General features: G+C 42.6%; 1 protein-coding gene across 10 annotated transcripts in view; it reads left to right on the top strand.

Moving 5' to 3' along the window:
• Positions 1-17,870, top strand: part of PATJ (PATJ crumbs cell polarity complex component) — a 438,074-nt gene that overhangs the window by 359,872 nt on the left and 60,332 nt on the right. For all 10 annotated transcript variants that reach the window (XM_070078398.1, XM_070078393.1, XM_070078397.1 and 7 more), the window contains 2 exons: positions 3,071-3,188; positions 7,120-7,253. In XM_070078398.1, coding sequence (XP_069934499.1) covers positions 3,071-3,188; positions 7,120-7,253 — 252 coding nt within the window. The remainder of the gene's footprint in view (positions 1-3,070; positions 3,189-7,119; positions 7,254-17,870) is intronic.

Genomic DNA, 17,870 nt, shown 5'->3' with positions numbered 1-17,870 from the left:
TTCCCTGCTGAAGAATGAGCCTTTTGGTATCTAGAGCTTTCTCCGGTGGGAAAGTGAGGATAAGCCTTCTCGGTGGTGGCAGGAGGGTCAGGGCCCAGCAATCTGTGGGCAGCTCTGCAGTGAGGCTGGGCTCGCTTGTTAACAAGGAACTCCCTAAGGTTTGAGCTGTTCTGGAGTGGAATGGGCTTCCTCACGGAAATGGAATTTTCCATCCCTGGAGGTTTGCAATCAGAAGCCAACCAATCATTTATGAATATGTGATAAAGGGACATAAAGCTTTACTAGCTGTTGTTGATGAATCCCTGCGTTGTTCCTAGCACAAGGATAGGTTTATTTGTCTTTAGTCCTAACAAGAACTTTGCAAGCTGTAGATCTGTTGTCACCAATTCACAATGAGGAGATTCAGTGCCTTGTCTGTGGTAACCAACACAGCTAATTAGTGATGGCAAGGTTGATCATTCCTGTCTTTTTTTGAGTAGTGATTTTTTTTCTATCATGAGGACCTGAAGAAATGTAGACCCTTTCTCTAGAAAAACCCTGATAGATATAATTTTTATATAACCACAGAGGTTTTATAAATCCCAGGATTTCCTCTGTGGAGCTCTTAGAAACCTGAGTTAGGAGCCAGCACTTTGGTGTAGCAGGTGAAGCTGTGGCCTGCAGTGCTGGCATCCCATATAGGTGCCAGTTTGAGTCCCTGCTGCTCCACTTCTTATCCAGCTCTCGATTGTGGCCTGGGAAAGCAGTAGAAGATGGCCCAGGTCCTTGGGCTCCTGCACCCGTGTGGGAGACCTGGGAGAAGCTCCTGGCTCCTAGCTTCAGCTCAGCACAGCTCCAACCGTTGCGGCCAATTGGGGAGTTAACTAGTGGATGGAAGGCATCTCACTTTTTCTCTCTGCCTCTCCTTCTCTCTCTGTAACTCTGACTTTCAAATAAATAAATAAATCTTTAAAAATAAAAAACTTGAGTTAAAAATCCATTAACTTGAAACAACAGGTCTCAAAAAAAAAAAAAAAAAAAAGACCTTGCATGGCCTGCACACCCCTAGATACCAGTTTACTTGGTCTGGGGTGGGGCTCCCAGCAGCTATAATTTTTAAAACTCCCTAGGTGTTTTTATTATGAAACAAGGTTAAGGACCATTGGTTTCATTAGATTGATTGACCTATTAAGTCCATCCAAACTCTTATGATCTAATATAGTGACATACAACAGCAAAGCCATTCTTTCTGATCTTTCATATGGTTGTTCCAACGAATGAGTCCATTATCACACCTGCCAACAACAAAAAGTCTTACTCTACATATATACATACTTCAAAAGTTCATGAAAAATGAAATTAAAAGGTAAGTTTACATTAGATTCCAAAAAATTTTGAAAGCCATGCATAGTTTTTTCATAAAATACATTTTTCATCAACTTTTGAAATAACCTTATATAGATTTGGGCATTTTACTTGGTTTCTATAGACTACTTTCTTACCTTTAAATTGAATTCAACTTCACCAGTATCTATTGGTTATCTCTTATGGACCAGATGCTACCTGGAATCGGAATATAGAGATAAGCAACAATCATTTCCTGCTATTACCAAAGTATAATGTAGTGACCGCTCTCTCCTGTGCTTTACTCTTGTAAAATTCATGTGACTTTTCATGTAAGAATACATAGCTTGCATTCAGCTGTGTTGGGAATCCATGTTCTTTCTTGAGGTGATGCAGAGTGAAAGTTGGATGTAAGTTAAGATACAGGTTCAGTGGCTGCAAAGAGTTTCTTAACAGTCTGGATATAATTAGTCTGGAGATGATATAGTATCTCCACAGTGTCACACACTCAGGTACCTGTTATCTCACCTCCATTCTTATTAGATTACTCTACCCTCCTCAAATCATGGCATTCACTTTTTTACCTAGGATGGCCACTCCAGTTATTACCAACACATCTGCATTCCAGCCAGGAAAAAAAAAGAAGGCAGGATTTTTCTCCTTAAGAGAATGACCTGCAAACTGTACATTCACTTCTGTTTATATCCCGCTGACCAGAACTTTCTGGGCACACCTCACTTCACCAAGGTTAAGAAACGAGGTCTTTAGGGTAATTGGATATCTAAGTCATTGCAATATTCAGTTTTCTAGTAAAATTCATGATTTATCTTTCCCTCTTTGTAAAATCATTATTAAATCTGTAGTTGAATATCTTTTAAGTATATAACCAATGTTAAATGATGATAATACAAATACTGCAGTAAAAAATAAGCAACCATAAAATCATTGCCTAGTGACTATTTAGTAAACACATTTAATTTATAGCGTTTTTCACCTGCTTTCAGTTCTGCTTCTTCCTCTTACTAGCTGTGTGATTTCAGATATGTCATTTGATTTGTATATTGAGTCATCTATAAAAGAGAATGTTTAGCTCTCAGGATAGGTCTCATGATTGAATGATTATTTTCATTTATCAGACATTTAATAAGTCCCTCTATGTTCCAGGCATCTGGAATCAAAGGTAAATAAGATACATTCCTTTAGATGAATTAAGTGTAATTGATGTACCTGGCATTTAGTAGTAGGCTGTGAGTAGGTGTTTGTTTCTTTTCCCTGCCCCTTATGTTGTTCAGTTACCCTACTTTACACCGATGTGGCTCTTCTGTGTCTAGAAGAGATGGACAGTATTGTATGCTCAGATCATCTATAGCATTAAATTATTTTTCAGTGGGCACAGCATGGTTTGTATGGACTTGATTTCATTAGAATGCGTAGGAATTGCAAACATTTTGTTCTACTTCATACCCCAGCTTCCATACAGATTGCAATGATAGAGTGTTGTCAGCTTTTATCCCTTTTCCTTCCCTTGGTCCATCCTTTACCAAAGCATTATAGACATGAAATTAAATAGGGAAGCATGAAAAATGAGGCAAAAATCATCCTAACTGCCTCTTGCCACCTCTCTCACCTAAAGTCTCAAAAAGAAAGTTTTGGGGAACTGTTTTGGGGAACAGTACACAAAAAAGTTTAAAATCTTTTCTTATTCCCTTTCTCATTTACATTCACCTAATTTTTCTTCCTCTTTTAGGTTGTCAGGCAGATGAAACAACAACCATACTCAACGAAAGTCTCCTTCAGCTCACAAGAGATGCCATTAGCACCAGCTCCTCCGTACCATGCGGCAGACTCAGACTTCACAGGCTGCGGTATGACTTTGCCTGAGCAGAGCTGGCCCGTGACACCTTAGAGAAGGAAGGGATTATGTCCCAAAATGAGAACTGAACCAGGAATGAGGAAGACAGGCTCTGCACCTCTCCTCCACATCCTTAGCTCTGGGCCACTCCCTTCCTACCACATTTTCCTAGACTCTAGGACAGGTGTTGCCTTTTGCTCAGTAGATATAAATGTACAGGGGCCAGTGCTGTGGCGTAGCGGGTAAAGCTGCCGCCTGCAGGACCAGCATCCCAAATGGGTGCCAGTTCAAGACCCGGCTGCTCCACTTCTGATCCAGCTCCCTGTTATGGCGTGGGAAGGCCGTAAAGGATGGCCCAGGTCCTTCATCCTCTGCACCCACATGAGAGACCTGGAAGAAGCTCCAGGCTTCAGATTGGCACAACACTGACCATTGCAGCCATCTGGGGAATGAACCAGCGGGTGGAAAACCTCTCTCTCTCTCTCTGCCTCTGCCTCTCTGTAACTCTGCCTTTCAAAATAAAGAAATAAATCTACCTCTATACGTACATACATACATAGATAAATGTACTAGGACACAAAGAGCCCTCAATAAATGCTATTTGAATCTGAGGTTCATGGATTATTCTGTTATCTCTTCAAAAGCTTATGCTTATGTCCTGAGTAATGATTTCATTTTTTTAACCTTTCTTTTAAAGATTTTATTATTTATTTGAAAGGCAGAGTTACAGAGAAAGAGGGAGAGACAGAAAGAGAGAGATCCTCCATCCGGGTCTTCCCATGCAGGTGCAGGGGCCCAAGGACTTGGGCCATCCTCTACTGCTTTCCCAGGCCATAGCAGAGAGCTGGATTGGAAGTGGAGCAGCCAGGACTTGAACTGGCACCCATATTGGATGCCGGTACTGCGGGCAGGGGCCATACCCGCTACCTACAGCGCCAACCCCCCCCAGAATAATATTCCTTAAAAGTCATGCTTTGTTTTGTTTAAGATTTATTTTATTTATTCGAAAGGCAGAATTATAGAGAGAGAAGGAGAGAGAAAGATCTTCCATCTACTGGTTCTCTCCCCAAATGGCCGCAATGGTCAGGGCTGGGCCAGGTCAATTCCAGGACTCAGGAGCTTCATGCAGGTCTCCCATGTGGGTGTAAGGGCCCAAGCAATTGGGCCATCCTCTGCTGCTTTCCCATGCATATTAGCAGGGAGCTGGATCAGAAGCAGAGCACCTGGAACTCAAACTGGTACCCAAATGGAATGCCAGCTACACCACAACACTGGCCCCTTAAAAGTAATGTTGAACCTAGTTTTTAGCCCTGCATATGTTGATGTGAGCTATTTGAACAGTGTTAATTTTTATTGCTTAAAGAAGTTGCTATTTACATTCTCTAAATTCCTGGCTTGAATTATGCTCAATAGATGTTGAAATAGCTTGTCAAAATTAATAATGGGTATTTCCACTTTACTTTTATGCAATAAAATTCAGTAAAAAATGGATTCCTCAGAACACTTACCAATGGCAAAACATAAACCCTGCATTAATTTAACAGCCTGATACCTTTGTGATACTTGTCTTTTATGTATTTTTAATAAATATTAACTCATAAAAAGCTTAGCAAGCAGATATTATTTTAAAGCACTATATTTGATGAATATGGTCAGCAAATTAGGGCCCATGGGTCAAATCTGGCCCACCACCTCTGTATGTGTTGTCTATAAGCTAAAAAGGTTTTTTGCTTTTTTAAGGATTGAAAAAATCAGAAGTATTTCTTGAAAACTTTATGAAATTCAAATTTCCTTGTCCATCAATGATGTTTCATTGAGACACTATTGGTTTATATATTGTGCACTGTATTGATAGAGTTAAACGCAACAAAGACTTTATGACTGGTCATGATCCAAAATACGTTTACCTGGCCTTTGCTAATAAGAAACTCTGCTAACTGTAGATGTGGACCAGTTGAGTTTGGTAGTATATATCATGTATTTCTACCTAGATAACAAAACTTGTCATCCTGCAGTTTAATCTGTGGATATTTCACTTATTTCCTCATCCACTTAGCCAACATTTATGGAGGACTCTGTGATGCTCAGTCAGGCCTGGCTAAAGCGAGGCCAAAGTAGAGGAGGGAAAGAGATGCCACCTCCCCACCTCCAGGTTCCCTGGCTGTTTTCTCTGTCCTCCTACTGGGGCAGAGCAAGTCATTTACAGAGGCAGCATAAACTTATGGCCGAGCATCCATGAAGTGGTGCCACTATTGGCCGCCCTCTTTGTTGTGAATCAACGGGAAAAGCAGTGTGAAATACATGTACTGTGAGACGGTCTAGAGAGAAATTAGGTCTACAACTTAATATTCTGCTTCTGATAGGCCACTTTTTCTTGTTGCTGAGGATATGTCATTAAATTTCTCAGTCTTCACCAGGAGGCCATTAGAGTAACAAATGTAACTAGAGAGAACAGAATATATTTGGCTGCCTCCTGAAGCAAGACTCTGGGCACCTCACCCACATTGTCCGTCTCATTCCTCACAAGTGAATTCACCTACTTCTCTGATGAGCAGGGAGCCCCATTTCACGTACTCATAATTCCCTGTCTGGGAAATGCAGTCCACCTGTGTGTAGACCCTGCACCCTTTCATCACTAAGTCTGTAATTTTGCTCAGAACAGAATCCCCCGCAAGCTAAACATGCCTGTTGCTTTTTGCTTAACCAAGCAAGAACCAGATAGTGTTTTAGGCTCACAAGCCACAGTCTTGGTTGCAAGCTCCTGCGCTCTGCTGTTGTAGTGACAGCAGCTGTGGGCTCCTCCCAAGTGAACTCATGGAGCTGTGTTCCAACATTACTCTTTATGGACACTGACATTTGGGTTTTATATAATGTTCATATGTCTTTAAGTGTTATTTTTCTTTTGATGATTTTCAACCTATTGAAAATGTAAAGACTATCCTTGATCTGCGGGCTGCAGTCCACAGCCCCTCACTTTTGCATGGGTGTGATAAGCATTGTGGATCTCGCCTTGGCTCCTGTGCAGGAGCTGCAGCCAACCAGCACCTGGGCCCTCTGCTGTCAGCCTTTTACTGAACTGGTGTTCAGATCTCGTTCTAATACATGATAGTTATCAGTTACCAGAAAAGTTGGCATTCTCTGTAGACTGTTCTCTGAATAATAGTCTCTTGAAACTATTTAACATGTTGAATGGGTCGATTGTTTATCAAGTCAAGTTCAGTTATCTAAAAAACACATGTGTGTAGAATTTATGCTAGATAAACAGAGGTTATTAAAAATCCTACTGACACTTTCAGTTTTTGGAAAGGCTCAACCTAAAACAATGATTTTGAAAAATAAACCTTTGTAAAACCACAGTCACTCTTTTAACAAGATTTTTGCTTGTAAACTTAGCAAGTAAATCTTGAATGACATGTTTAGTATTTTCGGCTATATATAATATATTTAAGGATAAATTTTAGGTAATAGTATTTTCAGGCATGTACTGTGTTGATTAAATCCTTTAAACATCTTAATTCATGTGCTGCTTTAACTGAAAGCATTAATCACTTTTCCTTGATATAACACAAGGCAGAATCTTCTGTCCCTGCAGGCTTCATTGTTTCTCCCTGAGACATATGCCTTTGTGTACCTAATCACTTAATCATCTTAAATTTTTCCATACCAGTTTTCATGATCTGTTTTAAAATTTAAAACATTTCAAATATAACTGAAACTGATGCATTGCAGTCAGGAGAATTTCTGGTTGTAATCTCAGAAATGTCATAGGAATGCCATGTTTCATCCCTGGGCAAATGGGCAGTGATGATCCAGATTTTTCCTTCCTGGTGCTTGGCAGGAGCAGGTGAAATGACAAACAAGTGTGTACCCTGCACTCCTTGAGTAAGGGGGCGTGCCAGCTGTGCCCCCCACTCACCTTCATTCTGTGTTCCATCCTGTTCCAGGTGGCTTCCAGGCTCCTCTGTCAGTGGACCCTGCAACGTGTCCCATTGTCCCTGGCCAGGAAATGATTATAGAAATATCCAAAGGACGTTCAGGGCTTGGTCTCAGCATCGTGGGAGGAAAAGACACACCCTTGGTGAGTTTCCAGGAATGAAATACATCTACTGTCTCTTAGTTGAGAGCCTTGTTATGGTCTTGTGTCCCATCCACGGAAGGCTTTTTCATAGGATGGGAGAAAAGCACTCGAAGTATATGTGCATCCATGTTCTGTCCAGCTGCGAGTTTTCCTTTAGTATGTAACCAAGATTTTGACCATTGAGGATGTCTGGTATTTTTCTTTTCTTTTTTTTTTTTTTTTTTTTTTGACAGGCAGAGTGGACAGTGAGAGAGAGAGACAGAGAGAAAGGTCTTCCTTTGCCGTTGGTTCACCCTCCAATGGCCGCCGCGGCCGGTGCGCTGCGGCCGGCGCACCGCGCCGATCCGATGGCAGGAGCCAGGAGCCAGGTGCTTTTCCTGGTCTTCCATGGGGTGCAGGGCCCAAGCACCTGGGCCATCCTCTACTGCACTCCCTGGCCACAGCAGAGAGCTGGCCTGGAAGAGGGGCAACCGGGACAGAATCCGGCGCCCCGACCGGGACTAGAACCCGGTGTGCCGGCGCCGCTAGGTGGAGGATTAGCCTAGTGAGCCACGGCGCCGGCCTGATGTCTGGTATTTTTTACAAGTGCTTATTTGATGCAAAAACATCGTAGCAGCATTTAGGAGTATAGCTGAAATTGGGGACAGGCATTGTGGTACACCAAGTTAAGCCACTGCTTGGGATGCCTGCATCACATATTGGTGTGTTGTTTTGAGTCATGGCTACTCCATTTTCCAGTCTAGGAACTCGGAAATATATATATGTACATATTTTTAATCAATGTATATATATTTAAATAGTACCTTTCAAATAAATACTAAATAAATCTTTTTAATGACATCAAAAAATATGCAGTGGTAAATAAATACCCCTTCCTTTACCCCATCCCTGCCTCCAACCCCAACCCCTAAAATAAACCCCAGGGCCTCTTGTTTAGCATCAATCACTCTTATTAATTAGTTTACCTCTAGATTAATACTTTGGCATTTCTTCTTCCTCTTAAATATGATCCAGAAAGTTATTTTCCCATTTTTGGCAGGAATATAAGTTTCTGTGTTCATACCGACGGAAAGTAGGGAGATCCTATTCTATTTTTCTGTAATATACAGTAGTCCCCCAAAGCACTAGGAATCTCCAGGGCACATCTGCTGTAGAAACCTGGGTCTTAAAGCGTTTTCCTTGTTTGCTGGCCTTGGCCCTTCTCTCACCTGCCACAAGGCCTGATCTCATCCATCCCGGTGTCTTTGTGAACCACCTCTCCTGACGCAGAGGCAGGTGTTGACTTACTATGGGATTTTATCTCCTTCCACTTGAGTACAGTCTGGTTGAAGTGGTCTCTGGAGGCCAGGATGCTTCGTGTCCTGAATTCTGCCTTGGCCTGTGTGGGCAGGAACCACCGCTGTGCTGTGATGTTTCTTTTAGCTTGGCTGGAACTATGCTCAGTGACCGATTGTAGCACTCAGCTCCTTCCACTGGTGTTCACCTCTGTAAGATCCCAGTCTTGGCTCATATCTCAGTGTCTGGCCATAGGTTTGTTTTTGTCATTGAGAAAAGAAGCATACTCTTCTTCAGAGGTTTCCCTTCAAGTAATTCTGTCTAGGCCATGTTTTTTAATTATATTTTTAATAATGCTTCTACTTGTATATGATCTGGTCTCAGAAATTCGAGGAAACACTCTGAGCAGCCAGCCAGCCATTCATCTGGCTTCTACTGTATGCGGGAGGCTACGCACCACCCATGTAGGGCCAGAGCAGATGCATTCCAGACTCTCAGACTCTGCTCCCCACCCTGCACACTGCTCCCACCAAGCTCCTGCAGCTCCTCCAAGCTGCCCCTCCCAAGAAATCTTCTCTGCTTTCCCTGGCCCCCGCGGCCTGGCCTCAGCTGGACGCAGCTAGTGCTCTCATTTAGCCTTCAGTCATATTTCTTCTCGACTACTTGCTAGTTAGGGCAGGTCCCTTAGCCTTCTGGGAGTCTATTTCCTGATCTGTTACTGGAAATAGCTGTACCTTGAAGAGTTGCTAGGAGGAACAAAAAGATGACCTGTGTACAGTCTTAGCCTCAGGCCTAGCACATAGGACACAATTGCACTGGACACGTACCTTCTCCACACCTCAGTTTCCATACATTCAAAGAGGTGCTTGACTCATCAGGCTGTATTGAGGATCAGAGGTTCAACAAAGAGGAGGAAATTGTGTGTGTGTCATTGTCATACCAAGCCACTGGGACAGTATTCAGAAACAATTGGTTGACCCTGACCTTTAGGTTTTTCCTTGTTTTCCCATGGAAGTATTCCTGAATATTAAGTAAAGCCATGTGGTGGGCCTTTAAAAAGTTCCTGGAAAATTAATATTGTGAAAAAACAATTGGGGTCTAGATTTCAATAATTTTTTGCACCTAAATAAACCTTTTAATTCCATTTTTCCATGAACTTTTTAATTACTCTTGTATTTAAAATGAACCAGGAAAGTTATATTTTAAGGAACTTCTGTAGTAAGTTTTTTTTATAGAGAAAAAAATCTCACTCTGTGATTTATTTTCTGTAAATATACACCTCTTTATATTGCTTAAAATAAGGCAGAACTAGATTTCCCAAAGGAAATTAGAGAGCATGTCTGGCCAGCTGACTGAGTTGTGGTTTCTGTTTTTATTTGTTGTTATTAGTGTGGTTTTGCTTGTGTGAGCTGATTAGAATACCCAACAGGATGTACCCCCACTGCCCCAGGGTGTCTGATACTGCACTCATTTGTTCCACTGGCTGCCACCTGGGGGCTTCCACTGGGCTACACCACCCCCAACAGCCCCAGTGTGAAGCTGCTTGCTAAATATCATACTCTGCTTCTCTTGCCCCCATGAGACAGGAAAAAAAAGAAAATTCGTTAAGAGTAGCTTGAGGTTCATGATATATAGCCCTGCCTTTTGAGACTGTAAATCCAATTGTCCTTGGAAGGATAAGTACCACTTAAAAATGAGAGATGGGACACAGTTTTTATTTTCTAACCTCAGGTACCTCATCAAAAGCCGTGAGTGAGATTCACGAGAAATATATAGGCCTGTACTTTGGTAAGGCTGAAAAGCAGGGGGATAGAAAGTGCTGTAACAAATAAAGCCATTGGTTTTCCATGACAGAGATCTTTCTTTTCCTTTTTTTTTCCCCCTCCAAATTTTGACATGGAAGTTGCAACCTCATTGAAAACTCTAGGTCACATTACCCATTTGGATCTTGGGATCACATCCAGTCACTGAAGTTAGCAGAAAAAGATGACAGCCTATGAAAGGAAATTGTGGAGAACGTTGAGTCCTGCCATGAAAACACCTTTGCCCTTTGGATTACGTGGTGCATCCCTCCTCCAGCCTTGGTGCAGGGAAGCAGACCATGATGAGTCCTGGTGACCCTTCCTCAGCGTCTGCACCAACTCTCCCAATTAGGATTTCCGTGTACTCTTTGTTGTGTGTCCAGCAAGATACTTTTGCCATCTTAGGGGAGTTAAGTCTCTGGGACTTGGTTTTGACACCACATCAGTCCTCTGTGTTATAAATAGATTCTCTTTAGCCAAGACAGATGGTTTCTTGAGATCACAGAGGGAGATCACACTTAGCATCCCATTGTGTTTGCAGCCGATCATCTAAACCGACCTTTTAAAATAGCAAGATAATGATGAGCATGGGCCTCTTGGGAAGGTTTACAAGCACAGATGGACCCAATCGTCACTGAGCGAGTTCTGCCTCTGTTGTTTTAATCTCATGCTTTTGGAGAATGTGACTCTTCTGTAATAGGTTGCACATGTTTGCTCAAGGCTGCCCTTTCAGGCGTTTAGCCTAGTGGTTAAGAAGCCTGAGTCCTGCGTTGCAGTGCCTGGGTCTGGTACCTGGCTCTAGTTCCTGTTACCCAAAGAATAAATCATAAAGTTAACCTTCTACTTCTAGCGTATCTAATAGGAAGAAAAGAGGTTAGATAGATAAACAAAGAGAAAATATGCAAAGCCACTACAGTCCCCACTTTTATTCTTTGTCACAAGGCTATCAATCGCATCTGTGACTTTCTCCTACTACCCACTGCTCATTTCCCTTCCCTTTAGCCAGACCTGAGCTGATCAAGTTTCTCTACCTGGTGGAGTGACCCAAATCATCTTTAACACTCTTTGCTCTTTTGGAATGCTGTAATTTTCCATTAACCTTTACTATTGAGTATAAGGTATATCCTCTGTGCCCCCAAGAATTTCCTGGCTTTTGGATTGAGTCCACCTTGCCCCCACTGGGTATGCAACTTCCTCTTGAAGAATTGCATCAGTCACTCCAGCCAGTAGAGTTCCACTTATTTCTCACTGTTGGTTAAGTGGTGTGAGCAGTTCAAGTTGACCAGGTGGCAACCTCATGTTTGAATTCAGTAGATCCATTGTTGTTCCCCCCGATGCCACTACCACCACCACCCCATAACCCCTTGGAAACTAAGGTGTTCAGGTCATCAGAGCTCAGAATTGTGAGGATAAGAAGCAGAAATTCTGTAAGCAGAATATTATAATAATATATAGTACATATTGTAGGATATATAATTATAATGGAGCAGCCTCTTCTGCTTTCAGTCCTTGATTCCCAGATTCTGTGGAGAAGATATCACCATATAATAGTCTCTGATTCAAGGTATATGATGCACTGTATCCAACAACAGTGGTGAAAGAAATTCTCCAATAGGCAGAAATTCAAGCCATACATTTGGTAGTTTACTTTGGAAGGAGAAAACTTCATTCTTATAGGGAGTTGTCTCCCAGCTGGAGCTAGGACCAGGCCTTCAGTGAGCCATTACAAATTACAACTAGGCCAAACAGTTCCTTTTGATGAGATGAATGGGAAAACTGGTTAATTTTGTAGACATGAACCAACTCTCATGCTTCCTTTGTATCAAGTGAGTTCCTTTGTACAAAGGATTGGAATGAGTTATTTGGTCATTGTTCAGAATGCTTGATCATACATATTTATTTCCTTCTACCCATCCATCCATCCTCTCATCCTCCTACTCCATCTCTGCCAATTAATTTACACTGAAGTCCTAAAGTTCAGAGGACTCACCCTAATCTGCCTAATGAAAGACCAAAGGCTTTTTTCTCTTCTGATGCTTGCACCGTATTCCTTAAGCCTCCACCTGAATCCCTTCTTGTTCCCTTCTCAGAAATGTTTGCTTGCTGATTAGAAGCTTTATCACCACTGTCCTCAGAAGAAATATAATAAAGCTCTCCAGACTCATTCATTGGAGTTGTTTTATTATCAGCCTTAGGAGTTCTAGAAAAGAAAAAGAAAAACTCAAGAAATGAATCCTTTGTCTTCGAATATTGGTCGACTTGACCAGAGCAAATAAAGTAGACAAAGATTGAGAATAAGGTCTCCAGGACCCTTTGTGTGTGTCTCTTCCCAGGATACCATTGCCAGAGAGCCCATGCTGTAGACACTGTGCTCTAGCAAACCTGACAGGCAGCATAGCAGAGTAATGAGTGTGGTTCTTTGACATCAGAATCTCAGATCTTTAACCGTGGGGTCTGGACAAGTATCTTTACCTTCCTAGGTTAAATCTTCACTCATGCAACAATGGTGGTGACAAAACTCTACCTCTTAAGGTTATTTTGTAGGTTCATCAATTTAATGAATTTAAGAACCCTAGCTGGTGTATGCCTATCCTGAGTTCAGTTATTGTCAAGTATTAATAAGCATTTGTATTAAAGGAGATCTTCACCCTCTTATACACATGTCTTTGATATATTACCTGTGGGCTGCTGTTGTAGCACAGTGGTTTAAGCCACCACCTGCAATACCAGCATCCCGTTTGAGCGTCAGTTCAAGTCTCAGCTGCTCCATTTCTGATCTAGTTCCTTGCTAACACACCTGGAATCTAGCCCAAGTACTTGGGCCCCTGCCACCCGTGTGAGAGAACTGGATAGGGTTCCAGACTCCTGGCTTCAGGCCCAACCATTGAGGCCTTTTGTGGAGTGAATGAGTGGATAGAAGACATCAGTAGATACAAAATGGAATGCACTGGGGACCAGTGCTGTTGTGCAGCAGGTTAAACCCCCAAGCTGCAGCACCAGCATCCCACATGGATACCAGCTTGAGTCCTGGCTGCTCCACTTCCAATCCAACTCCCTGCTAATATGCTTGGGAAGCCAGTGGAAGATGGCCCAAGTGCTTGGGCCCTGCATCCACATGGTAGACCTGGAAGAAGCTCTTGGCTCCTGACTTTGTCCTGGCCTAGCCCCAGTCGTTGTAGCCATTTGGGGAATGAACCAGTAGATGGAATACCTCTCTATATATACCCCACCACCACTCCCCCTCTCCCTCTTCCTCTCCTTCTCTCTGTAATTCTGCCTTTCAAATAAATAAAAATAAAAAAATCTTTAAATAAAGTAGAATGAACTACCAGGTGATAGTGAGTGCCTAATCCTAAGAAATACTTTGACAAAGACAAAGGCCAGGCAGATATTCTGCAATGAAATCTTTACTATTAAACGTTGAGTTATTTTTTTCTTTAACCACGGAGGATCATTTACATTTATAATTCTTTTTCAAGATGATGATAGTATAGGAAAATGATTTCTCTCTCCCTCTTTCTTTCTCTGTGTATTTCCACTCACAAATTTCTTGGAATTTCAATGTCCTATTTTTTAATTTAGAAGAATTTTATTTAAAAAGCAGAAAGGTAAAGAGAAAAACAAACAGCTCTGATCTGGTGATTAACTCTCCTAGTGCCCCCAGTGGTCTGGCTGGCCAAAGCCATGAGCTGGGAACTAAATCCAGTTCTCCAATGTGGATGACAGGGACCCAAGCCCTTGAGATCACCTGCTGCGTCCTCCCAGGATAAACATTAGTGGCAAGCTGGACTTAGGAGCACAGTTGGGACTCAAACCCAGGTACTAATATGGGATGCTAGCATCGTGTCCAACAGCTTAACCACTAGGCCAGATGCTGATCCCTTGAAGTTTTTAAGCTAGAGAATAAGGCCTCTGCTGGTGCCGCAGCTCAATAGGCTAATCCTCCACCTAGTGGCACTGGCACACCGGGTTCTAGTCCCGGTCGGGGCACTGGATTCTGTCCCGGTTGCCCCTCTTCCAGGCCAGCTCTCTGCTATGGCCCGGGAGTGCAGTGGAAGATGGCCTGAGTCCTTGGGCCCTGCACCCCATGGGAGACCAGGAGAAGCACCTGGCTCCTGGCTTCGGATCAGCGCGGTGCGCCGGCCGCAGCGGCCATTGAGTGGTGAACCAACGGAAAAGGAAGACCTTTCTCTCTGTCTCTCTCTCTCACTGTCCACTCTGCCTGTCAAAATAAATAAATAAATAAATAAAAGAATAAGGCCTAATTATTGTGACAGTTTTCTTTGTTTTATGGAAATTGGTGAGTACATTTTTGAAAGGAAAATCTGGAAATAGCAGCTCTAGTTTCCATACTTACATTATTCTTTTATGCCTGGAGGTAAATCTGTTTCTTCAGCAGGAGAAACAGTCAGATTAGGGCACTGGTTTTGTCTTTACGTTCTAGGTACCATTCTATTATAAATAAGGGCAGTCAGTGGATTCCCAGGATAGATTTATTAAATTTAAATATTCTTAATAATAAAAAGATCTGGAAGGGTCAAATTTAGAATCTTGTCATTTTCTCCCCAAGTTTCAGGTCTTCCTTTTATTCACCTCCCTCCTGATTTAGTACTAATTTTATTTATTTATTTGTTTGTTTATTTGAAAGGCAGAGTTACACAGAGCGAGAAGGAGGGGCAGAGAGAGAGGTCTTGCATCCGCTGGTTCACTCCCCAGATGGCTGCAATGGCCAGAGCTACACCGATCTGAAGTCAGGAGCTTCTTCCAGGTCTCCCACATAGGTGCAGGGGCCCAAGGACTTGGGCCATCTTCTACTGCTTTCCCAGGCCACAGCAGAGAGCTGGATTGGAAGTAAAGCAGCCAGGACTTGAACCAGTGCCCATATGGGATGCCGGCACTGCAGGCAACAGGCAGCTTTACCCACTACACCACAGCACCAGCCCCAACTTAGTACTCATTTACTACATTCTTATTAATGAGAAGTTCTGTAGCAAAAAGTATCAAGGTAGAAGGTTTCTCCCACCTGGATACCATGTGGCAGAGTTCTTCTATCTAGAAATTGCAGTGAAGAGTACTTATCCTGGAGCTGGCATTGTGGCTTAGCAGATTAAGCCACTACTTGTGACACTGGCACCCCGTTATTGGAGCCCTGGTACAAGTCCCAGTTATTCTACTTGTAATCCAACTCCTGCTATTGAGCTTGGTAAAGCAGCAGACTGCCCTAGTGCTTGGGCCCATGCCACCCACACGGGAGGCCCAGATGGAGTTCTGGCTCCTGGCTTTGGCCTGGCCCAGGAGCTGAATGTGGCTATTGTGGCCATTTGAGGAGAGAGCTAGAGGATGAAGGATATGTCTGTGTGTGTGTGTGTATCTGTGTGTGTGTCTCCCTGTCTGTATCACTCTGCCTTTCAAATAAACAAGTAGGTAAATCATTTAAAACAATAAATAAAAAAGAATACCTGTCCTTTGGCTGTATCCACATGTTGGGTCTGAAGGGGCCTCACTTAAATTCGTCATGTTGCACACTGTCATTTACCCATTGTATTTGCCAATTTAAATGTAGGACTCCAGCCATTTAAACCAGTGGGTATTTTTAAAGTAAGCAGAATAGAAAACCATTTTACCTTTGATTAAGTGTTTTATTTTGCTGTTCCCCTTCACATGAACTTTGTGCAGTCTGTTTCATGAGGCGTGTGGTTGGCTTTGGCGGGTAATCCCCCAAAGCCTAGCTCCTTTTATCGTTATTGCTTAAGTCATATATTTTTATACAAAACATCTTATTACCTTCATTTTATTTTAAAATCAAAGCAGATTTTGCAAAAAGTCTATGAATCACACCAAAAGAATGTTAACGAATAGTACCTCTGAATTTCCAGATTTGGACATTTGCTGATCTTAACGAATATGACCATAAGCAAAAATGTTATGCAAGCTGAGTAAAATTTAAATAAATAAGGACCAGATGGAACTATAAAATATAATTCAAATATTATCCAATTTCCTCAAAATAAATCTATATTTCAGTATGAAAAATTATATTCATATTGATGAGTATCAACTTCTTGTTAAATCAGACTTGGCAAGGGAACTCCTTTTAAGTAAACATGAGGCAGTTTCTTTATTGAGCTTAAAAAGAGAAAGCCATTCAGTCTTAAAATGGCAAACATTTTTATATATTCACGACAGTTCTTATGTTTGCTGTTTTATTGCTGTGATTTTTCATTTTATATATTAGTTACCTATAAATAGTGTATAAGAGTTTATAATCCCAGAGTTTAAGTTTTAGAATTATTGACATTGTCCACTGCATTAAAACATGTAGAGGGGCCAGGTAAAACCGCCTCCTGCAGTGCTGGCATCCCATATGGGCACTGGTTCGAGTCCTGACTGCTCCACTTCTGATGCAGCTCTCTGCTATGGCCTCGGAAAGCAGTAGAAGGTAGCCCAAGTCCTTGGGCTCCTGCACCCACATGGGAGACCCAGAAGAAGCTCCTGGCTCCCAGCTTCAGATCAGTGCAGCTCTGGCCATTGTGCCCATTTGGGGAGTGAACCAGCAGATGGAAGACCTCTTTTTCTCTCTCTCTCTCTGCCTATACCTATCTGTAAATCTGCCTTTTAAATAAATAAGTAAATCTTTAAAAAAAATGAAACAAAAACCCATAGAGACTGGTGTTATTTCTTTCCATGTGACTGAGTACTTTAAGCCTTACTTTTTGAAAGACAAAGTTACAGGCCGGCGCCGCGGCTCACTAGGCTAATCCTCCACCTTGTGGCGCCGGCACACCGGGTTCTAGTCCCGGTTGGGGCGCCGGATTCTGTCCCGGTTGCCCCTCTTCCAGGCCAGCTCTCTGCTGTGGCCAGGGAGTGCAGTGGAGGATGGCCCAAGTGCTTAGGCCCTGCACCCGCATAGGAGACCAGGATGAGTACCTGGTTCCGGCCATCGGATCAGCGCAGTGCACCGGCTGCAGCGCGCCGGCCGCACTGGCCATTGGAGGGTGAACCAACGGCAAAGGAAGACCTTTCTCTCTATCTCTCTCTCTCACTATCCAAAGACAAAATTACAAAGAAAGAGAGAGAAAGAGATCTTCCATCTACTCATTCACTCCCCAAGTGGCTACAATGGCCAGGGCTGGATCAGGCCAAAGCCAGGAACCCAGAGCTTCTTCTGGATCTCCCATGTGGGTGCAGGGGCCCAACCTGTTGGGCCAAGTTTCACTGCTTTTCCCAGGCGCACTAGCAGGAAGCTGGATCAGAAGTGGAGCAGCCAGGTCTCAAACTGGTGCCCACATAAGATGGCGGTATCTAGGTGGTAGCTTAACCTGCTATGCCACAATGCTGACCCCTAAGCCTTAGTTTTATGTCAAAAGAGCTGCTATATCTATAGCTGATTTAATACTCATTTATGTTATCTAATAGTTTATTACCTGAGAATGTTTGTGTCGGTATTCCAAAATAGTACATACTGAAATTATAACCCATCTCTTCCTTTCCAAGGAGTTTTGTAGGTGTGTATTAGGGCATACAGACATCTTTGATCCTT

Source organism: Oryctolagus cuniculus, chromosome 7, assembly GCF_964237555.1.
Source record: "Oryctolagus cuniculus chromosome 7, mOryCun1.1, whole genome shotgun sequence".
In the NCBI taxonomy this organism is placed as follows: domain Eukaryota; kingdom Metazoa; phylum Chordata; class Mammalia; order Lagomorpha; family Leporidae; genus Oryctolagus; species Oryctolagus cuniculus.
Note: the sequence above shows the minus strand (reverse complement) of the source record. Positions and strands in the feature narration are given on the sequence as shown.